The 15,236-nt window shown below is 38.9% G+C and overlaps 1 protein-coding gene across 3 annotated transcripts in view; it reads left to right on the plus strand.

Annotated features, from left to right (window-relative positions):
- Positions 1-15,236, plus strand: part of LOC131463884 (EGF-like repeat and discoidin I-like domain-containing protein 3) — a 137,281-nt gene that overhangs the window by 25,593 nt on the left and 96,452 nt on the right. Inside the window, exon 2 of one of the 3 annotated variants that reach the window (XM_058635983.1) lies at positions 4,383-4,406. The exons of 1 other annotated variant lie outside the window; for it this stretch is intronic. In XM_058635983.1, the coding sequence (XP_058491966.1) occupies positions 4,383-4,406 (24 nt within the window). Of the gene's footprint in view, positions 1-4,379; positions 4,407-15,236 lie in introns of all 3 variants that reach the window. One more of the 3 variants, XM_058635981.1, reaches the window with a different exon arrangement.

The following is a 15,236-nucleotide window of genomic DNA, read 5'->3' on the forward strand; positions in this document are numbered from 1 at the left end:
ATTCATTCACGCACACACATTCATATAGCACATCCATATGCATCATTTCTTTCCCCCCCACACGTCAATCACACCCATTCACATGCTGTTGGCACAGCTGCCAGAAGCAATTTGAGGTTAAGTGTCTTCCGCACAGACACACGGGTGTGCAGAGAGAGAGAGGATGAAATAAATCGAGCCCCCTACCTTCCAGTTAGAGGACAACTCCCACTACCACTGAGCCACATCTGCCCCAGTGTTTGCATGTGTGTGTGTGTGTGCACGTGTGCTTGCAGTGTAGGTGTGTTCCGTATGGGTTTTTGCACTTGTTCTAACTACACACTGTTCCCTCTATCTCTGCTCAACACCTTGAGGTCATATCAGACCTGTGCTGGACAGGCAGGCTGGTTCCCATTTAGATTATGGATGGTTATTACTGTCTCTTGGCTGTCAGTCAGGTTAAACCAATATGTCCCAGGATGGAGGCTTATCATGCAACAGAGAGGACCTTCTCCTGTGAAGGAGGAGGAGGAGGAGGAGGAGAAGGAGCCATTTAAATAAGTCATCTTCACCTCCTTCCATGTTATTTTTTTTTAACAAATGTGTTAGCGCAGTCTCTCTGCATTCAAATGTCAAGTATTTGCTTTACAAATTGCTCTGTGAAGTGATTTTACCGTCGCTCAAGAAATTACACATTACATGCGAGATAGACTATATTTACCTATTTACAACTTTGCGTCACCGTAATAACGCAACGGTTTGTGCAGTCGGAAAAATGTCCGGTGGTTTCTGACAGCTGAGAAGTTGCACGTCAAAGCCAACGTGTGGTTATTACGGTAATTTGTTGCAGGAAGCCGGCAAATCAGTGTCTTTGTTGCCAGAAAAAACACCTGTACATTTTTTGGCCTGTTTTCTTGGACGTTGAGACAAAAACTCAAACAAACTAGTGTTTTTTCGCAATAATTGTTTTGTTCTCCATTATAAATTGTTAATATACTATTTGAACATGCAGTAAATTGTAAATAACTGCCAGATATTGAAATTCATTTTGGAATTGGATGGATTTTATGGTTAAAATCAGCCAAAAAAAATATTTTGAGGCTTTAAAGAGTAATATCATTTAAAATAACCATAATAATTTACACTTCTACCACCGATCTCCTATTTAAATCATTCACTGCATTATATAAGCACAGCTCTTGCTTGGGGTTAAGCAGAATACTCGTGTTACTAAATAATTTAGACGATAAACTTAAGTTGTTTGCTGCTGTGCATCCTCACAGCTACTGTAGGCGTGGGTCAGAATATGAATTTGGTGTTGTATCGTTGTCCTTCCTTGTGCAATATGATAATCTATCAACCAGGGCAAATATTGATCATTGAATTAACAAAGGAAGGTGCTCTAAAGTAAACAGTCCCTCCTCACGGTGGTGCTGCTCAAATGAATGAGGGGAAACTTGGGCGTATGGTATCATGATGTACGTATTCTTGGTTTTTGATCACACTGAACTCAGCTGCACAGTGTTTAGTGTTGATGTAATCTCTCTCTCCTTCTCTCAGACTCAGCGTGGCACAGAACACAGAGCACTAAATCACGATTGTTTCAAGCGTAGTTACAGATCTGTTTATGGTCCCACTGCAGGAGACAGTAGGGCTCTGGTTTAGCTTTGATGGCAACTTTTATGGGGAGGGAACTTTGTCAGATCTGTTACATTAGCAGGATTTTATGTACAGTGTAGCGACGGTTTACTGCTCAAACGAAGAAATTAGGGGACACGTGTTTGATCGTTATGTTGCTGGTATCTGAAAAACAAGAGCTTTTAATGTATATGTGATAAAACCGAAATAAACACTCAATAAAATAGGTCATTTAGCAGCGTAAAAAGACATGACTGCTGCAAAAACTATGCATGTCTGTTCCTTGACTAAGATCTGGATTTGTTTGGGCAAATTCAGATGTTTCTTGGTCCTAAAAACCATCACTGAGAATCCAGTGTTGATGCTTTGCCCAAGATAATTCACAAGTAGAGCGGCAACTAACGATTCTTTTTACAATCGAGTAATCAGTCGAGTATTTTCTCGATTAATCGAGTATTCTTTTGTCTATAAAGTGTAGGAAAATGTTGAAAAATGCCGATCAGTGTTTAATAAATCTGGAAATCACATTCAGAGATTAGAAAATATTCCCATTCTGAGATTAGAACAAGTTCACATTCAGAGATTACAAAATATTCACATTCTGAGATTAGAACACGTTCACATTCTGAGATTAGAAAATGTTCACATTCCGAGATTAGAACATTTTCGCATGCCGAGATTCGAAAATATTCACATTCTGACATCAGAAAACGTTCGCGTTCAGAGATTAGACAGTATTCACATTCCTGGATTAGAAAACGGTCACATTCCGAGATTAGAAAAAGTTCACATTCACACTCTGAGATTAGAAAATTTTTCGCATGACAAGATTGGAAAATGTTGGCATTCAGAGATTAGAAAATATTCACATTCTGAGAATAGAAAATATTCAAATTCTGAGAATAGAAAATATTCACATTCATACATCTGTGTTTATCAAACCTGGAAATCATGATGTTCTCAAAACTAACCATGCGTCACAAATTCCTCTTTGATCGTCTTTGCTGTAATAAGCTCACATGCTATTTCGCTTATCTCGCTATATAATTTTTACAGGCGATGACATGAAATACCCTCACAGCTGTTCATAATATCAATTGCATGGATTATAGGTAATAATCAACAACCGAGGCAAGAAATAAATGTTGCCAGCCCAGTGAATTGAACACATAACATGTATGCACTTGTATATGTCATTATTCTAACACTTGGGTAAACAGAAATAATCACTTCCTTTTATGTATATCTCCCTTCTTCGCATGTGTGTTTATGTGTGGGTGGTGAATACTTGTCAGCATCTGGAGGCATGTTTTTTTTGTTGTTGTTTTTTTCTTCCTCGCTCTTTTCTCTTATGAGTGTGTCATTGTGTGAATGCGCGATAGACGTGCGGAATCCCACGTGTGTGTGTGTGTGTGTGTGCATCTTGACCCCTATGGTAAAATAGGAGAAAAAACTAAAATAAGTGAAGCGAGGAATGAGCTTGGTTTTGGGATTACACTGGTCCGTGTGCATAACACAAAGCAGAACTTCTGCTGCCAAACAGATTAGAGGAAGTGGGGAAGTGCATTGGCTTTGACTCTTTCTGACTCAATTCTTTCTCTTTTTATCACAAAGGTGGTGAACAATTTCTCAACAAGTCTTCATATACATGCAGTAGGTAAAAGGAACACAACATTACATTATGTTTTTATAAAAACGCCCCAGAGAACACGTGCAAAGATTAATTGTATTTTTACATAAAAAAAAAACACCACCATTGGGAACTCAGCCTGACAGAACACCCACATTTGGTTTGTGAAGAAGAGAAAAAACCTACTCCGTGCATGTTTTGTTGAGCAAAGATTGGACCTCAGACGTAATTAGTTTTCTATGAATAAAATGAAATTAAAATGTTGGCATCTCAAACCGCCTGCGTGATCTACGCGACCTCAGCCCTCTGCGTATGCTTATACCTCATCAGTATTCAACGCTGTGGATAGAAAACATGCACATGACATTGAGTCATACTTTTAATTACCCAAGCGTGGTCAATTGTAGGCAGTATCATTAGCTATTGATCAATAACATGCATTTATAATGCCAGGTCCCAGATCCCTGTGCATTCAGGGTTTGAAAAAACATCTCATAAACAATAAAACAATTGTTTTTTCACTTGATCTCCTTTTGTATTTCGCTGCGATAGCTGTGTCCAGCTTCCAGACACTTTTCCTTTTTTTTTATATATATTATTTGGGAAGCAATCTACAAGTGATGATGGAGACGGAGGGCTGTGGTAATGATGCTAGACAAGCCAAATCATATCCACGGAGCTCAGATGGGGCTCAGGCACCAAGGATGGATGCCACAGGCTTTAATCCTGCACTGGTTCAGAATGATGAACACATATTAGTCAGAGGCCACCGACCAGGACGCAGTACAGTAGCAGTGTGTGTGTGTGTGTGTGTGTGAATGGGAGGTGGGGGCTCTGACACAGTGGCAGGTTTTGTTTCCTGGTGGGAGTTATAGCAGCTATTCCTGTTGGCAGGGCTTATTTTTTACTCCACACAGGTAGCAGGTGTCTCTGGCTTTTACTCTTACTGATAACATGTGAAAATCTGACTGCACATATGGAAGTGTGCAGTGCAATAAATAATTTAGTCGGATCAGCAGTGTTGCAAACAGCTGGTGCACTGAATACTGCTACATTGTTATGATAAAACTAATATAAATGTTTTTTTCCCCCTCCCCCTTCTACCTTTCTCTGATCTGTGTCTCAACGGCAGCAGATGGTGAGGAACCAACTTCAGCAGGTGGGAAATTGTTATGCTTGGTAGCCCCCTCTTCGTCTGTGAACGCTTGTATGAGTGTGTGTGTGTGTATTACTTTACCGATATGTCTGATACAGTAATTTTTTTTTTAGTTAAAAAACCCTCATTTGCGTCGTGTTTTTCTTTATTGTCGGGGTTCTAGCGTAACGGCCCATTATGTTATAATTTGCTGGTGTTATGTTAAATGTTAAAGCATTTTTTTAGCGTAACACCCCTTTTTATCATCAGCGCAGAACAAGAACAGCGGAAGAAGTCATGTTTTTCATTTACAAATATCCAATCCTATCCAGCACTAATTTGGAGATAATATGCTGATACAATCCAGAATATTTTATTTCACACTTGGGGGGGGGGGGGGGTGATGCTTTTGAAATGACTCAGCATAAATGTGTCATTAACGGCTTCATAGTTCAACGTCTAAAGGTCTAAAATTGCAGTTTGTGGTGTCGGTGATAATCAGTTATTCTCTAATTTGGAGAGAAAAAGCTATTTTGATTTCTAAAGCCCTTTTCCTCTCGTTATTATAACTGATTCTAATTCCTGCATTGATTCACTGACCATGCTTGGTCAGCAGCACTTATGATTATATCGTCTGGTAGTTCATTTCATAGGCGGCTCTATTTTAACCTCGTCTAATAGTGTGTCTGAGAAGAATTCTCTCTCTCTCTCTCTCTCTCTCTCTCTCTGTCCTTTTTCTCTCTGGTACAGATTTTTTGAAATAGTTTTCTGAACTTCACAGTCAATTCGGTGAAATGATTGCTTTCGCTTGATGGCTTTTCATGGTGACACATCGTGCATACCTGAGTATTTAGCATAATTTCCGGGGCTGCTTTTGAAAATGACTTTCCCGTGCGAGCGTTGACACAAGGGGAGAGCGTCTCAAAAAACCCTCCCCGTCTTTCATGTAGAGCACAATCCTTAAAGGGACGCCATTAATATCTGAATGTAAAGTATACGTGCACTCTGTGAAGAGTGTGTCGTCCAGAAAATTCCACATAGAAACTCATTTATAGTCATATTGTGTGGCATAAAAAAACCCTAATGTAATTGGAGTTTTATTACAAAAGCAAGTCCACAGAGGACAACGGTAAATAAGAACCTGATTTATCTTCATCAACGCTGTAATTAAAATGTCACTTCACATCTTGGGGGGGGGGGGGGGGGGCGGGGGGGATACGGCAACTGAATACAAACCTATAGTTCATAGTTCACCCTCAGCATTTAATCGTCTCTGTCTGCCTCTTTAGCGAATATGAATATGTGCAATATTATTATTAGGATTTGAGATCAAATCGTTTTAACAAGAATCATTTATTTATTTATTTAGTAATTGAGGAAAATAATTTCGAAAAAATAAATTGTTTCCCCACTACAGAGCCCGAGAAATGAGGGGGAGGGGAAGAAAAATAAACTATTTTGTGGCCATAAAATATTGATTTGTGCGCCTGAAATAGTCATTTGTGGAGTTTTTTCCCCCCTCATGTCATGTTTCTTATTGGCACAGTTTAATCTTAGCCTCTAAAAGGAAAATAAAATAAGGAAATACTTGTTTACATGTGCGCATTCACACAATGTGACTAAAAGATAATTAAATCAAGTCTTTCATTTGATTTATCACATGAATAAACAAACAAGTAACAAGTGAAAACTCTACATTCTAAATAAATGAAGTATATTTTGCAATTATTTTATCCTTAACATTCTTACACATTTAGTAATGTCTGAAATCAATCTTTACAATCTTAGAGAGAGAGAGGGAATGCCAGAAAACACATCAAGAAATAATCACTGGCTCTGCAAATGACCTGAATTATGTGCAACTCGTGACCGTTGACCTGGAACTGGACTTAAAGAGAAAGTAGGACAGGGTGATGTGTAAGGCCAAATTACTCGTGACAGGTTTGAGGCCGTTTAGCATATCAGCTGCTCCTTCACAGTCTGCGTACAGTATCTTTAATCTTTGTACCTCTGCGTTCTTTGTCTGGGCCGTTAGCCGGGACCATCCATCACCGCATTTGGCCTGCATTTTCTTTAGCTCTCGTTTGTATATCTCTGTATATACGCTCATGATTTGAATTTATTGTAGCTCTGTGTTTTGTTTGAACGTTTGCCAACCAGTAGTAGGTTGGAGATTTACAGTACGGAGAGAGAATAGAATGTATGGCCCGTGTGCTAACCTTAGCAGATTATTAATGCTTGCTGCCACAGTGAAGAAAATAGAGAAATTGACAATATTATATTAACGATATATTATATTATATATAAAGTGGGATTTTTTTTCCTTTACATTTAGAAAAAATAGAACACATGATTCATTTATTTACATTTTTTTTTACAAAAACTACTTTTTACTTCAATCTCAGAATTCAGATTTTTTTCTTTAATCTCAGAATTCTGACTTTTTCCTTTAATCTCAGAATTCTGACATTTTCTTTAATTTCGGATATTTTACTTTAATCTCAAAATTCTGACTTTTTCTTTTATTTCAGAATCTGATTTTAATCTCAGAATTCTGACTTTTTTCTTTAATTTCGGAATTCTGATTTTTTCTTTAATCTCAGAATTATGACTTTTTTCTCAGAATTCTGACTTTAATCTCCAAATTCTGACTTTAATCTCAGAATGTGGCCCTTATACTCTTCCGTGCAATGGTGACCAGTTCTTTGTACAGTGTAGTATAATCTGTGTGTCTCTCACACATCTGGATGAAGAGAGAATAACGTTCCCCTCTTTAATAACCAGTCATCACAGACTGTCACTTGCTCAGCACTCTTGGGATTTTGAGCACCAGCAGATAAAAGCATTAGTTACATAAGACGGTTCCTTAAGTAGAATAATATTCCTCTATATTGAGTTGCTGTGTGTAAAAAAAAAAGGCTTTTTTTGTAATTTTTCTCTTTCTTTCTGTACATGGTTGGATGTATTGTCCTTGTATTGTTTATGTCACATATCTGTGTCTGTCTGTGTTACCGTACATGAAATGGTAAATAAACACCTCAAGTTACTTTTTCGCCTGCTCGGAATATCATAAAAAGCAGCTGTTGCTTTGTCACAGCTGTCGGTGTCGGTGTAAAATGTTTTTCACAGGCCGGGATGTATTTTTATTCCATGAAGTTTGGCCCAACAACACTTCATCAGATTCACACTGTACCCCTTCATTGCTAAAGCAGCTGTTGTTGTTTTTTCACAGTGGAATGCAGGGTTTTTGGTTCCTTTGAGCGGCTCCATGAGGGGAAGAGCTCTTCTTGCCAGAGTTTAAAAACAAAAAAAATTTTTTTTAAATGCCAGGGGTGTGATGATAATTCATTTTAACCAGGTGAGTCAACAAACCCTGTACTGTAGTGTTAAAGTGAAAGCTTTGTAGTTTTAGCAGCACTTGCTGTAGATCTTAGCAGAACACTGAACAATATTCACCCACTTCTGTCCGTACTAGATGGTAAAATTATTCTTTTTAGATCCAGGAAGACACAGCTTTGACATTTGCAACCTCCACTTATTTCTCAGGATTCTCCCGGAATGATATTTCCAGTGTGACCTCTCCTCTCCCTTTGTTCTTTCTTTGACATACCCCAAGCCATTTTGTTTCTGCACCATTCCTTCTACTTTAACTCTTAAGTGCATTTTGTCTGACATTTTCAAATGTTGATGGGCTGGAAATGGCAGCAGGAGGAGGAGGAGGAGGAGGAGGAGGAAGGGCACAGGAGGATAGGAGGCCAAGGACGAAGCTCTGAAAGCGCGGCTCCCACCGAGCGGACTGATGTTATATTGGCGGTGCGGTGCCAGCTTTCATCAGTCGAGGTGAATGATGGGTGCAGTGACCCCGTGATCCGGTGAAGCCGTCACAGAAGGAGCGGGCGGATGAAAATAGATTTGACACAATTAGGACACGTGTGGTCAGGTGCGCGCTCGAGGAGGGTGAATGTAAATTCATCTTTCCCGGGGGTCGGTTTTTATCATTTTATCCGTTTTTTTATTTTTGCCAGTGAAGCTGTGACATCATCAAAACGAACAGGATCACCATGGTTACAGCAAGTGCAGATTAAAGTGAAAATCGCTCATCCACAAAAAAAAAAGTTACCAGTCGACACTTCACTTCCTTCAGGTTGGAGTCAATCAGACGAGGAGTTGTTAAGAGATTCAAAAAATGCAGACGGGAGAATTCTTCATGCGTAGATCGGTGATAATGGGCCTGTCTGTGTGTCACTGTTCAACTTCAGAGCTGAGAGATCATTGAATGGTCTGTTTTTTTCTCCTGAATTCCATTCAAAGACTTTTTTTTTTAATATTGGCGTGGTTGTAACTGGATTGGAGCCACCAACAGAAGATGAAATCCGATGCTTGTTTATGGTAAAGCTATCTGATTAAAGAAAGCTATTGTACTCCAGTTAAACTCATCCGGCTTTACAACATGACCCACTTGACTGCACATATTTATTATGGCACAGTGAAGAAGGCTTCGTTTGACCTCCACGTGACGCATGTGTAAACTAGTCACACTGAGTCAACACCAAACTCTATCCTGCTTTTAAATGTTCTCACAATCGGCCGTTACGTATACGGCACTCACGCTGTTTTTCAGAGGAACATTAGCTCTTGAGTGTGTGTAATAGAAAAACAGTGTGAACAAGGGCCTCAGTATTTAATTATCACCCTCTCACCGAGTCAAGAGAGTCTCAAAACTTAACACTTACAAGCCGCTCAGCTTCAGCGGTGCATTGTAAACTATTCTATTCTATAAACAGTGGTATTTGTAAGCAGCTGTGTTCAAAGCTGCAGCGCACGCGTAACTTTGTGATTTGTTTGAATGTAACAGACATTATGTTTAACCCTTCTGTTACCAATCCTGTCGTCACATACAGGATGTGTCATTACCTCCACGAAGATTCACCACCGACGTCAGCTTCTCAGTACCGTAACTGCCAGATATCGAAAGTAAAAGTGATTTTTTGATAATTCTACAGCCATAAAATCTAAATAAATCCTGAATATCATGATGGTCATAAGAGGGTTCAAAGTTCTGCATTACAGTTTTAAGATACAGAACACAGCAAATGACCCACCTTCTTACTATAATTAGCGTTTCATGTACATTTATGTATCAGCTGAGATGTGCGAGCGTTTAATGTGTTGGAGCTTTGTTCTTGTGTCACTGATCTGCGTGGAAACAAAGGGGTGTTTTTTCCCCGCGTTAAACCACTGGTCAGGTTTTCATGACTGATTGATTGGCCTTTCTTTGCTGCCAAAAACCAAAAAAAGAAAGAAATCACAGCACTCATATACCGGACACAACAGAGGCTCACATCAATCACTGAGTGAGCGCTGGCTTGTACAGCAGCAGCAGCAGCAGCAGCAGCAGCAGCAGCAGCTGACATTCACACGAGCAAGCTGCCAGCGTTTCCTCCAGACAGACACACATCACACAACATGGGGTGAAAGTGATCGCCTCACATGACACGAAACGTACATTCCTTTGTTTTCCCACAAAAGATTGCTTGTTTGGGTTTTGATTTTTTTCCGATGTGTTTGGTCCATTCCTCCCTGCTGCTCACAGCATGACCTGTCATTCCTGTTATTCAGCCATGTTTTCTTGAAACGGTCAACAGTTTGCTGCAGAAAGTGAGGGCGGATTTATTTACCCCCTTTATTTCCCAATATATGAAGGCGGACCAGATCCAGACCCAGACTCTGTCCTGTCCAGAGCCGGAACCGACATGTCATTGAGTTTTAATCAGTTTTGGCGGAGATCACATTTTAAATTTCTTTTTCTGACTGTGTTTCTACCGTTTCTACACATTACTCAGTGAAAGGGACTTCCTGCCTGGACAGGCAGAGCAGGGCATTGCGTTGCGGTGAAAGTGAATCCGTGTACCATGGATTGTTCCAATCGGCTTTTAATACCGAGGGCGTTCCTGTTCATCCTTCCCTTATAGGAAGCTCAAAACCGCTACGAAAATGAGCATAAAAATGCATTTGATAAAAAGTTACACACTGAATTCAATCCAATATTGTTTAAATGGCATTGAATTACAGAGTCCTTGACTTCACTCACAAATCGCCTCCGAGTTGGCGTTCAATCCAAAATGGCGGCCTTCCTGTAGGATTCACGGGAAAGTCGCCATCGACTTTTTTGACAGTCCCGACCTAATGAACGCGTGTACCAAGTTTCGTTCATATACGTTAAACCCGACATCAGGTGACCTAATAGAAGTTTTTGGCGTCTGTTTTTAGCCCCTCCCACTTCCAATTTTTTGACGCACATACGTCTGAAACCACTTTCAGGCGTAAATTTTCACCAGTTCTGATGCAGTCGCAGAAAACGTGAGTTTTGGGGTATGTTCAGGTTCTCAAAAACTTCCTCTGCTATACAGTCATCCTTGGATTAATATGCATGATTTGTTTATGTGTTTCCAGCTCTTATTATTGTGTATGCTAACTGTGTCTGTGGCATCTGAATCTGAATGTGTTTCAGGCTTCAACTGTGGCCCTTTTTTTAAAAAACAACAACAACACATACACACACACATCAAGTATGCAGCATTTCCATCACTTTGAAGTTGGTGCTTCAAAAGCATCATCCGGCTTCATAAATCACAGTATCAGTAAATCAATATCGCTGCATAATTATTTTTTTCTCTTCATTATTATTGTTTTGTAAACGTCGCAGAGCCTTTCATATCTTAAAAAGTCAATAAATAAATAAATAATATCCCTCCCACCCCACATGAACGCAGACGTCATACGGAGCGCACTCTCCCCCGTAGCTCTCTCACAGACTCAATTCCCCCTTGTGTGTTTTTTTTTTTTTCCACTTTCCATTAGGGAGTGTGTCAGAATGCTTTGGTGAAACTATAGATCGTCACGTCAAAACAGCCCTGAGACCTGTCACCACCTCCTCCTCATCTCTCACAGGGAGAACGGGCCCTTTGTGAGCGAGCTATTAGACCTTCTCTATTCAACTTATTAACCACCGCTCATTGTTACCCATTCAAGTCCCGCCTTTGAAATGGCACAATAGCATTATACCTTTGTTTGTAATTTACTTGCAGAGACTTACTCATTCCAACGAGGGGAAAAATAATAATGATGGTGTTTATTCATTTTCTTTACTGCGTTAGTGCTCAAGCGTGGCACAGATACTCCTTCTATGGACGTCCTGGGTGTGTGTGTGTGTGTGTGTTTATAGGTCACATATTCAGGCTTTAAAAAACGGGGTTTGTTGAGTCAGTCAAAGTTATGATTCATTTTATATCGCATTTTTAGTAGTGATATAAAGTAGCGATAATTGCACAGAAGACACAAAATATGGCGTTTTTCTTCTCTTTTTGTTTCTAAAAACGAGCCGAGTGAACATTGAACTAGAGCTGAAACGGACGATTATTTTCATCATCGATTAATCTGTCGATTATTTTCTCCACTAATCGAGTAATCGTTTGGTCTATAAAATATCAGAAAGCGTTGATCAGCGTTCGTAAAATCTGGAAATGATGACGTTCTCAAATGTTTTGTCCACAAACCAGACTGATTTCATTTCAATGATTTCTTTGTTATATGGACCAAAGAAACGAAGACGCTGTGCAACAATCAGCAATCTCGTTTCAATCATGATAAAAGCTTCGATTAGCACCAAGAAACCGATTATCAAAATACTTGACGATTAACAAAGAGAGTTTCCAGCATTTAATAGCTGCTGTTCTAACGTGTACTCACGTCTTATTGGAACAGTTTTATTGGTGTTCCAAACTGATCTTGGACAGACTTAAAGCGGAAATAGACAGGCACGCGCTAGCCGCAGTTTTTGCATGCGTCATCACGACGTCCTGCTTCGGTAGTTTTGTTTCAGTGTTTAAAATTGTTGGCCATTTTCGGCCCAAATGTTTCGGTGGCCGAATTTTCGGTGCATCTCTAGTACATACTATACGTTTAAACATAGAATTGGAAAAAAGCAGCCGAAATACTCTGTGTTCCAAACACTAGATCAGGTCGAGTCTGAAGCGGTGAGCTGAAATTGTTAAATGGAATTGGGTGAATTTGTGTGCTCTTCGCTCTCGTTCATTTGTCAAACTGACCAAAGAGGCCGTGCTCGTCTTTTTTGGTGCTCATCACTTAAATGACCTAAAAGGCCTGTCGGAGCACAGCTAATCTGTCAGTGTAGAAATAGTGCATTAAAAACATGAGGAAAATAAATAGTTTAAAGAGACTGGGAAGCTTTGAAAATGACTCACACATGGAAGCAAGTTGTTTTGATTCTCCAGGTTCTTCTTTAGACTTTTATAAATTATTACATGGTGTGCTTTTCTCACAGGGCCTTTCATGTTCAACACATGCTGAGATAAATTCTTAAAAAAAAAGTTTACCCATTCTATCCCAATCCACAGTTTTTTTTGATAGCCTTGGTTTCGGCTTGCACAACTTGATGTTTAAAAGATGAGATTGCCTTTTTTTTGGCAGGCCCTTGAATTATGAAACCAATAACTGTAGGCAAAAGCTGGGTTATTTATTGGGCCTCAAGCTGTGGGTGAGTCCAAGGCAGATTTTCCAGTTTTGTGGACACCATGTTGAGGGCACACCAATTAAAGCTGAAATTGACAACTGTTTGGCTTTAACCAATCATTATGATGTTGAAACTGATTGCACGACATAACGATGATAAAAAAAAAAAACAACGCCACCTGTGTAAATATTGATCGTCTGTAATCTTCTGCCCAGCAGGACTCAAGATTTTCATGGAAAAAAACTATGTATTGATTTATGGTTTCAAAGGAACTTTGTTATTCTGAGTCCAAAACAGTGCAGGAAATTAACTTTTTTTTACTTTGTTTTCTTTGCCCCCTGTGAAATAGGTTTTCAGGGCTATTTTTCATGATTTCCAGGACAAATGTAATATAAAATGTTGAAGAAATACCTTGTGTCTTCTGTGAAGAAAGTGCTAGGGTTCTTGTACGACCACTTAGAATGTAACTATGCATAGCAGTTAAATAGACGTGTCATGTATTGTCAGCAGTAGTCAAATCCATCCTCCAACCATGGTAAAAAGCAAGGGCTGCACTATAGATCGTAAATCTATCGCCATCCATATCAACATGTGCGATATATACATGACTTTTGCTTCCGGCAGGCATCAACTTCCTGCATAAAATATCATATAAATAACTCTTATAAATAACTTTTTTTTTTTAAATCAAGTTTAATTTTCTCTGTTTGTGTTATATTTATAATCTGTCTCCATCTTATTTGTTTACTCTATATCTACTGAAGATTATTAGTATAAAAAAACAAAAAAAACCAGCATGAATTAGAAAAAGTCAGAATTCTGAGATTAAAGAAAAAGTCAGAATTCTGGGATTAAAGAACAAGTCAGAATTCTGAGATTAAAGAAAAAGTCAGAATTCTGAGATTAAAGAACAAGTCAGAATTCTGAGATTAAAGAAAAAGTCAGAATTCTGAGATTAAAGAACAAGTCAGAATTCTGAGATTAAAGAAAAAGTCAGAATTCTGAGATTAAAGAACAAGTCAGAATTCTGAGATTAAAGAAAAAGTCAGAATTCTCAGATTAAAGTCAGAATTATGAGATTAAAGGAAAAGTCAGAATTCTGAGAAAAAAGTCAGAATTCTGAGATTAAAGTCAGAATTCCGAGTTCAATCTCAGAATTCATGATGTTTTTTCTTTCTTTCATTTTTTTTATATTTTTTTGCATGTGGCCCTAATAATCTTCCATATGTGTGTATATGTATGTATATGTATATATATATATATACATATATACATATATATATATGTATACACACACAAAGCAAAGACGCTTTTGTTTGTATCTCTTAATGTATCTAAGCGATATCGCCATCATAATATTCAGCAGTGTTATCGCATGTCGCATGATTGTCCTATACACTGAGCGGGGGCCACTTTCGCAGTGACTGTTATAGCAGTGATATCTCTTTTATTTGGGCTTTGGTTTTGTTCAAGTGGAGGTGTTAAATATATAAGCTGCTCAGTGTTGTGTTCGTGTAGATCTTGGCTTGCAGCTCTGGCAAACGATGCTGTGGGCATGTGTAGGAGGAAAAGGGGCAGGAGTGGCATATGTTTACTGATGCCTTGCTGGCTGTTGTCAAATCACACTTTGCAGAAGTTCTAACTCTCTTGTTTTACAGAGGTGTTCATATCTCAGGAGCATACTCAAGGCCATGGTGCCCCACACATTTGCTATTTTCTGAGCCTGATCTTGAGCACTGTATAGAGAAGAGTGGTCACCGGATACAAAGGCAGCTGATAGGGGAAAAGCACCTGTTTTCTTGTGACCCGTGACACTGACCACGCAGGAACCTTTGGGGACACAGAAGTTGTTAGTTGAGCAGAGAATTCTTCTCCACCAGCAACTCCAGAGGTTACAACCTCTACTCAGACACAGCTGCACCAAAAAGAAAGACTAAATCCAGTTAAAAAACCATGAACAGGTCTAAAGTAAAGAAAACACTGCAGCTAACAATTCTTTTCGTAATAATCTGTTGATAAATGTTGAAAAATGTTAAAAACCTGGACATTATGAAGTTCTCAAATGTCTTGATTTGTCCCAGTTTTAATGATTTATTTCTTATATGGAGCAAATAAACCGGACAATATTCACATTTGAGAATCTGGAAAATCATAAAGCTTGTTTTAATTAATTAATTGAATAATCGTGGCAGCCCTATTACTTATTATGTGTAATACAGACTTAAATACAGACAGGTCCATAGAAAGTCCTTAATAAACAGTTAGAAAGATTATTTTACCCCTTTTTTTTGTTCAGTAAATTGGTAAACACAACATTTACC

This window comes from Solea solea, chromosome 8 (genome assembly GCF_958295425.1).
Source record: "Solea solea chromosome 8, fSolSol10.1, whole genome shotgun sequence".
In the NCBI taxonomy this organism is placed as follows: Eukaryota; Metazoa; Chordata; class Actinopteri; order Pleuronectiformes; family Soleidae; genus Solea; species Solea solea.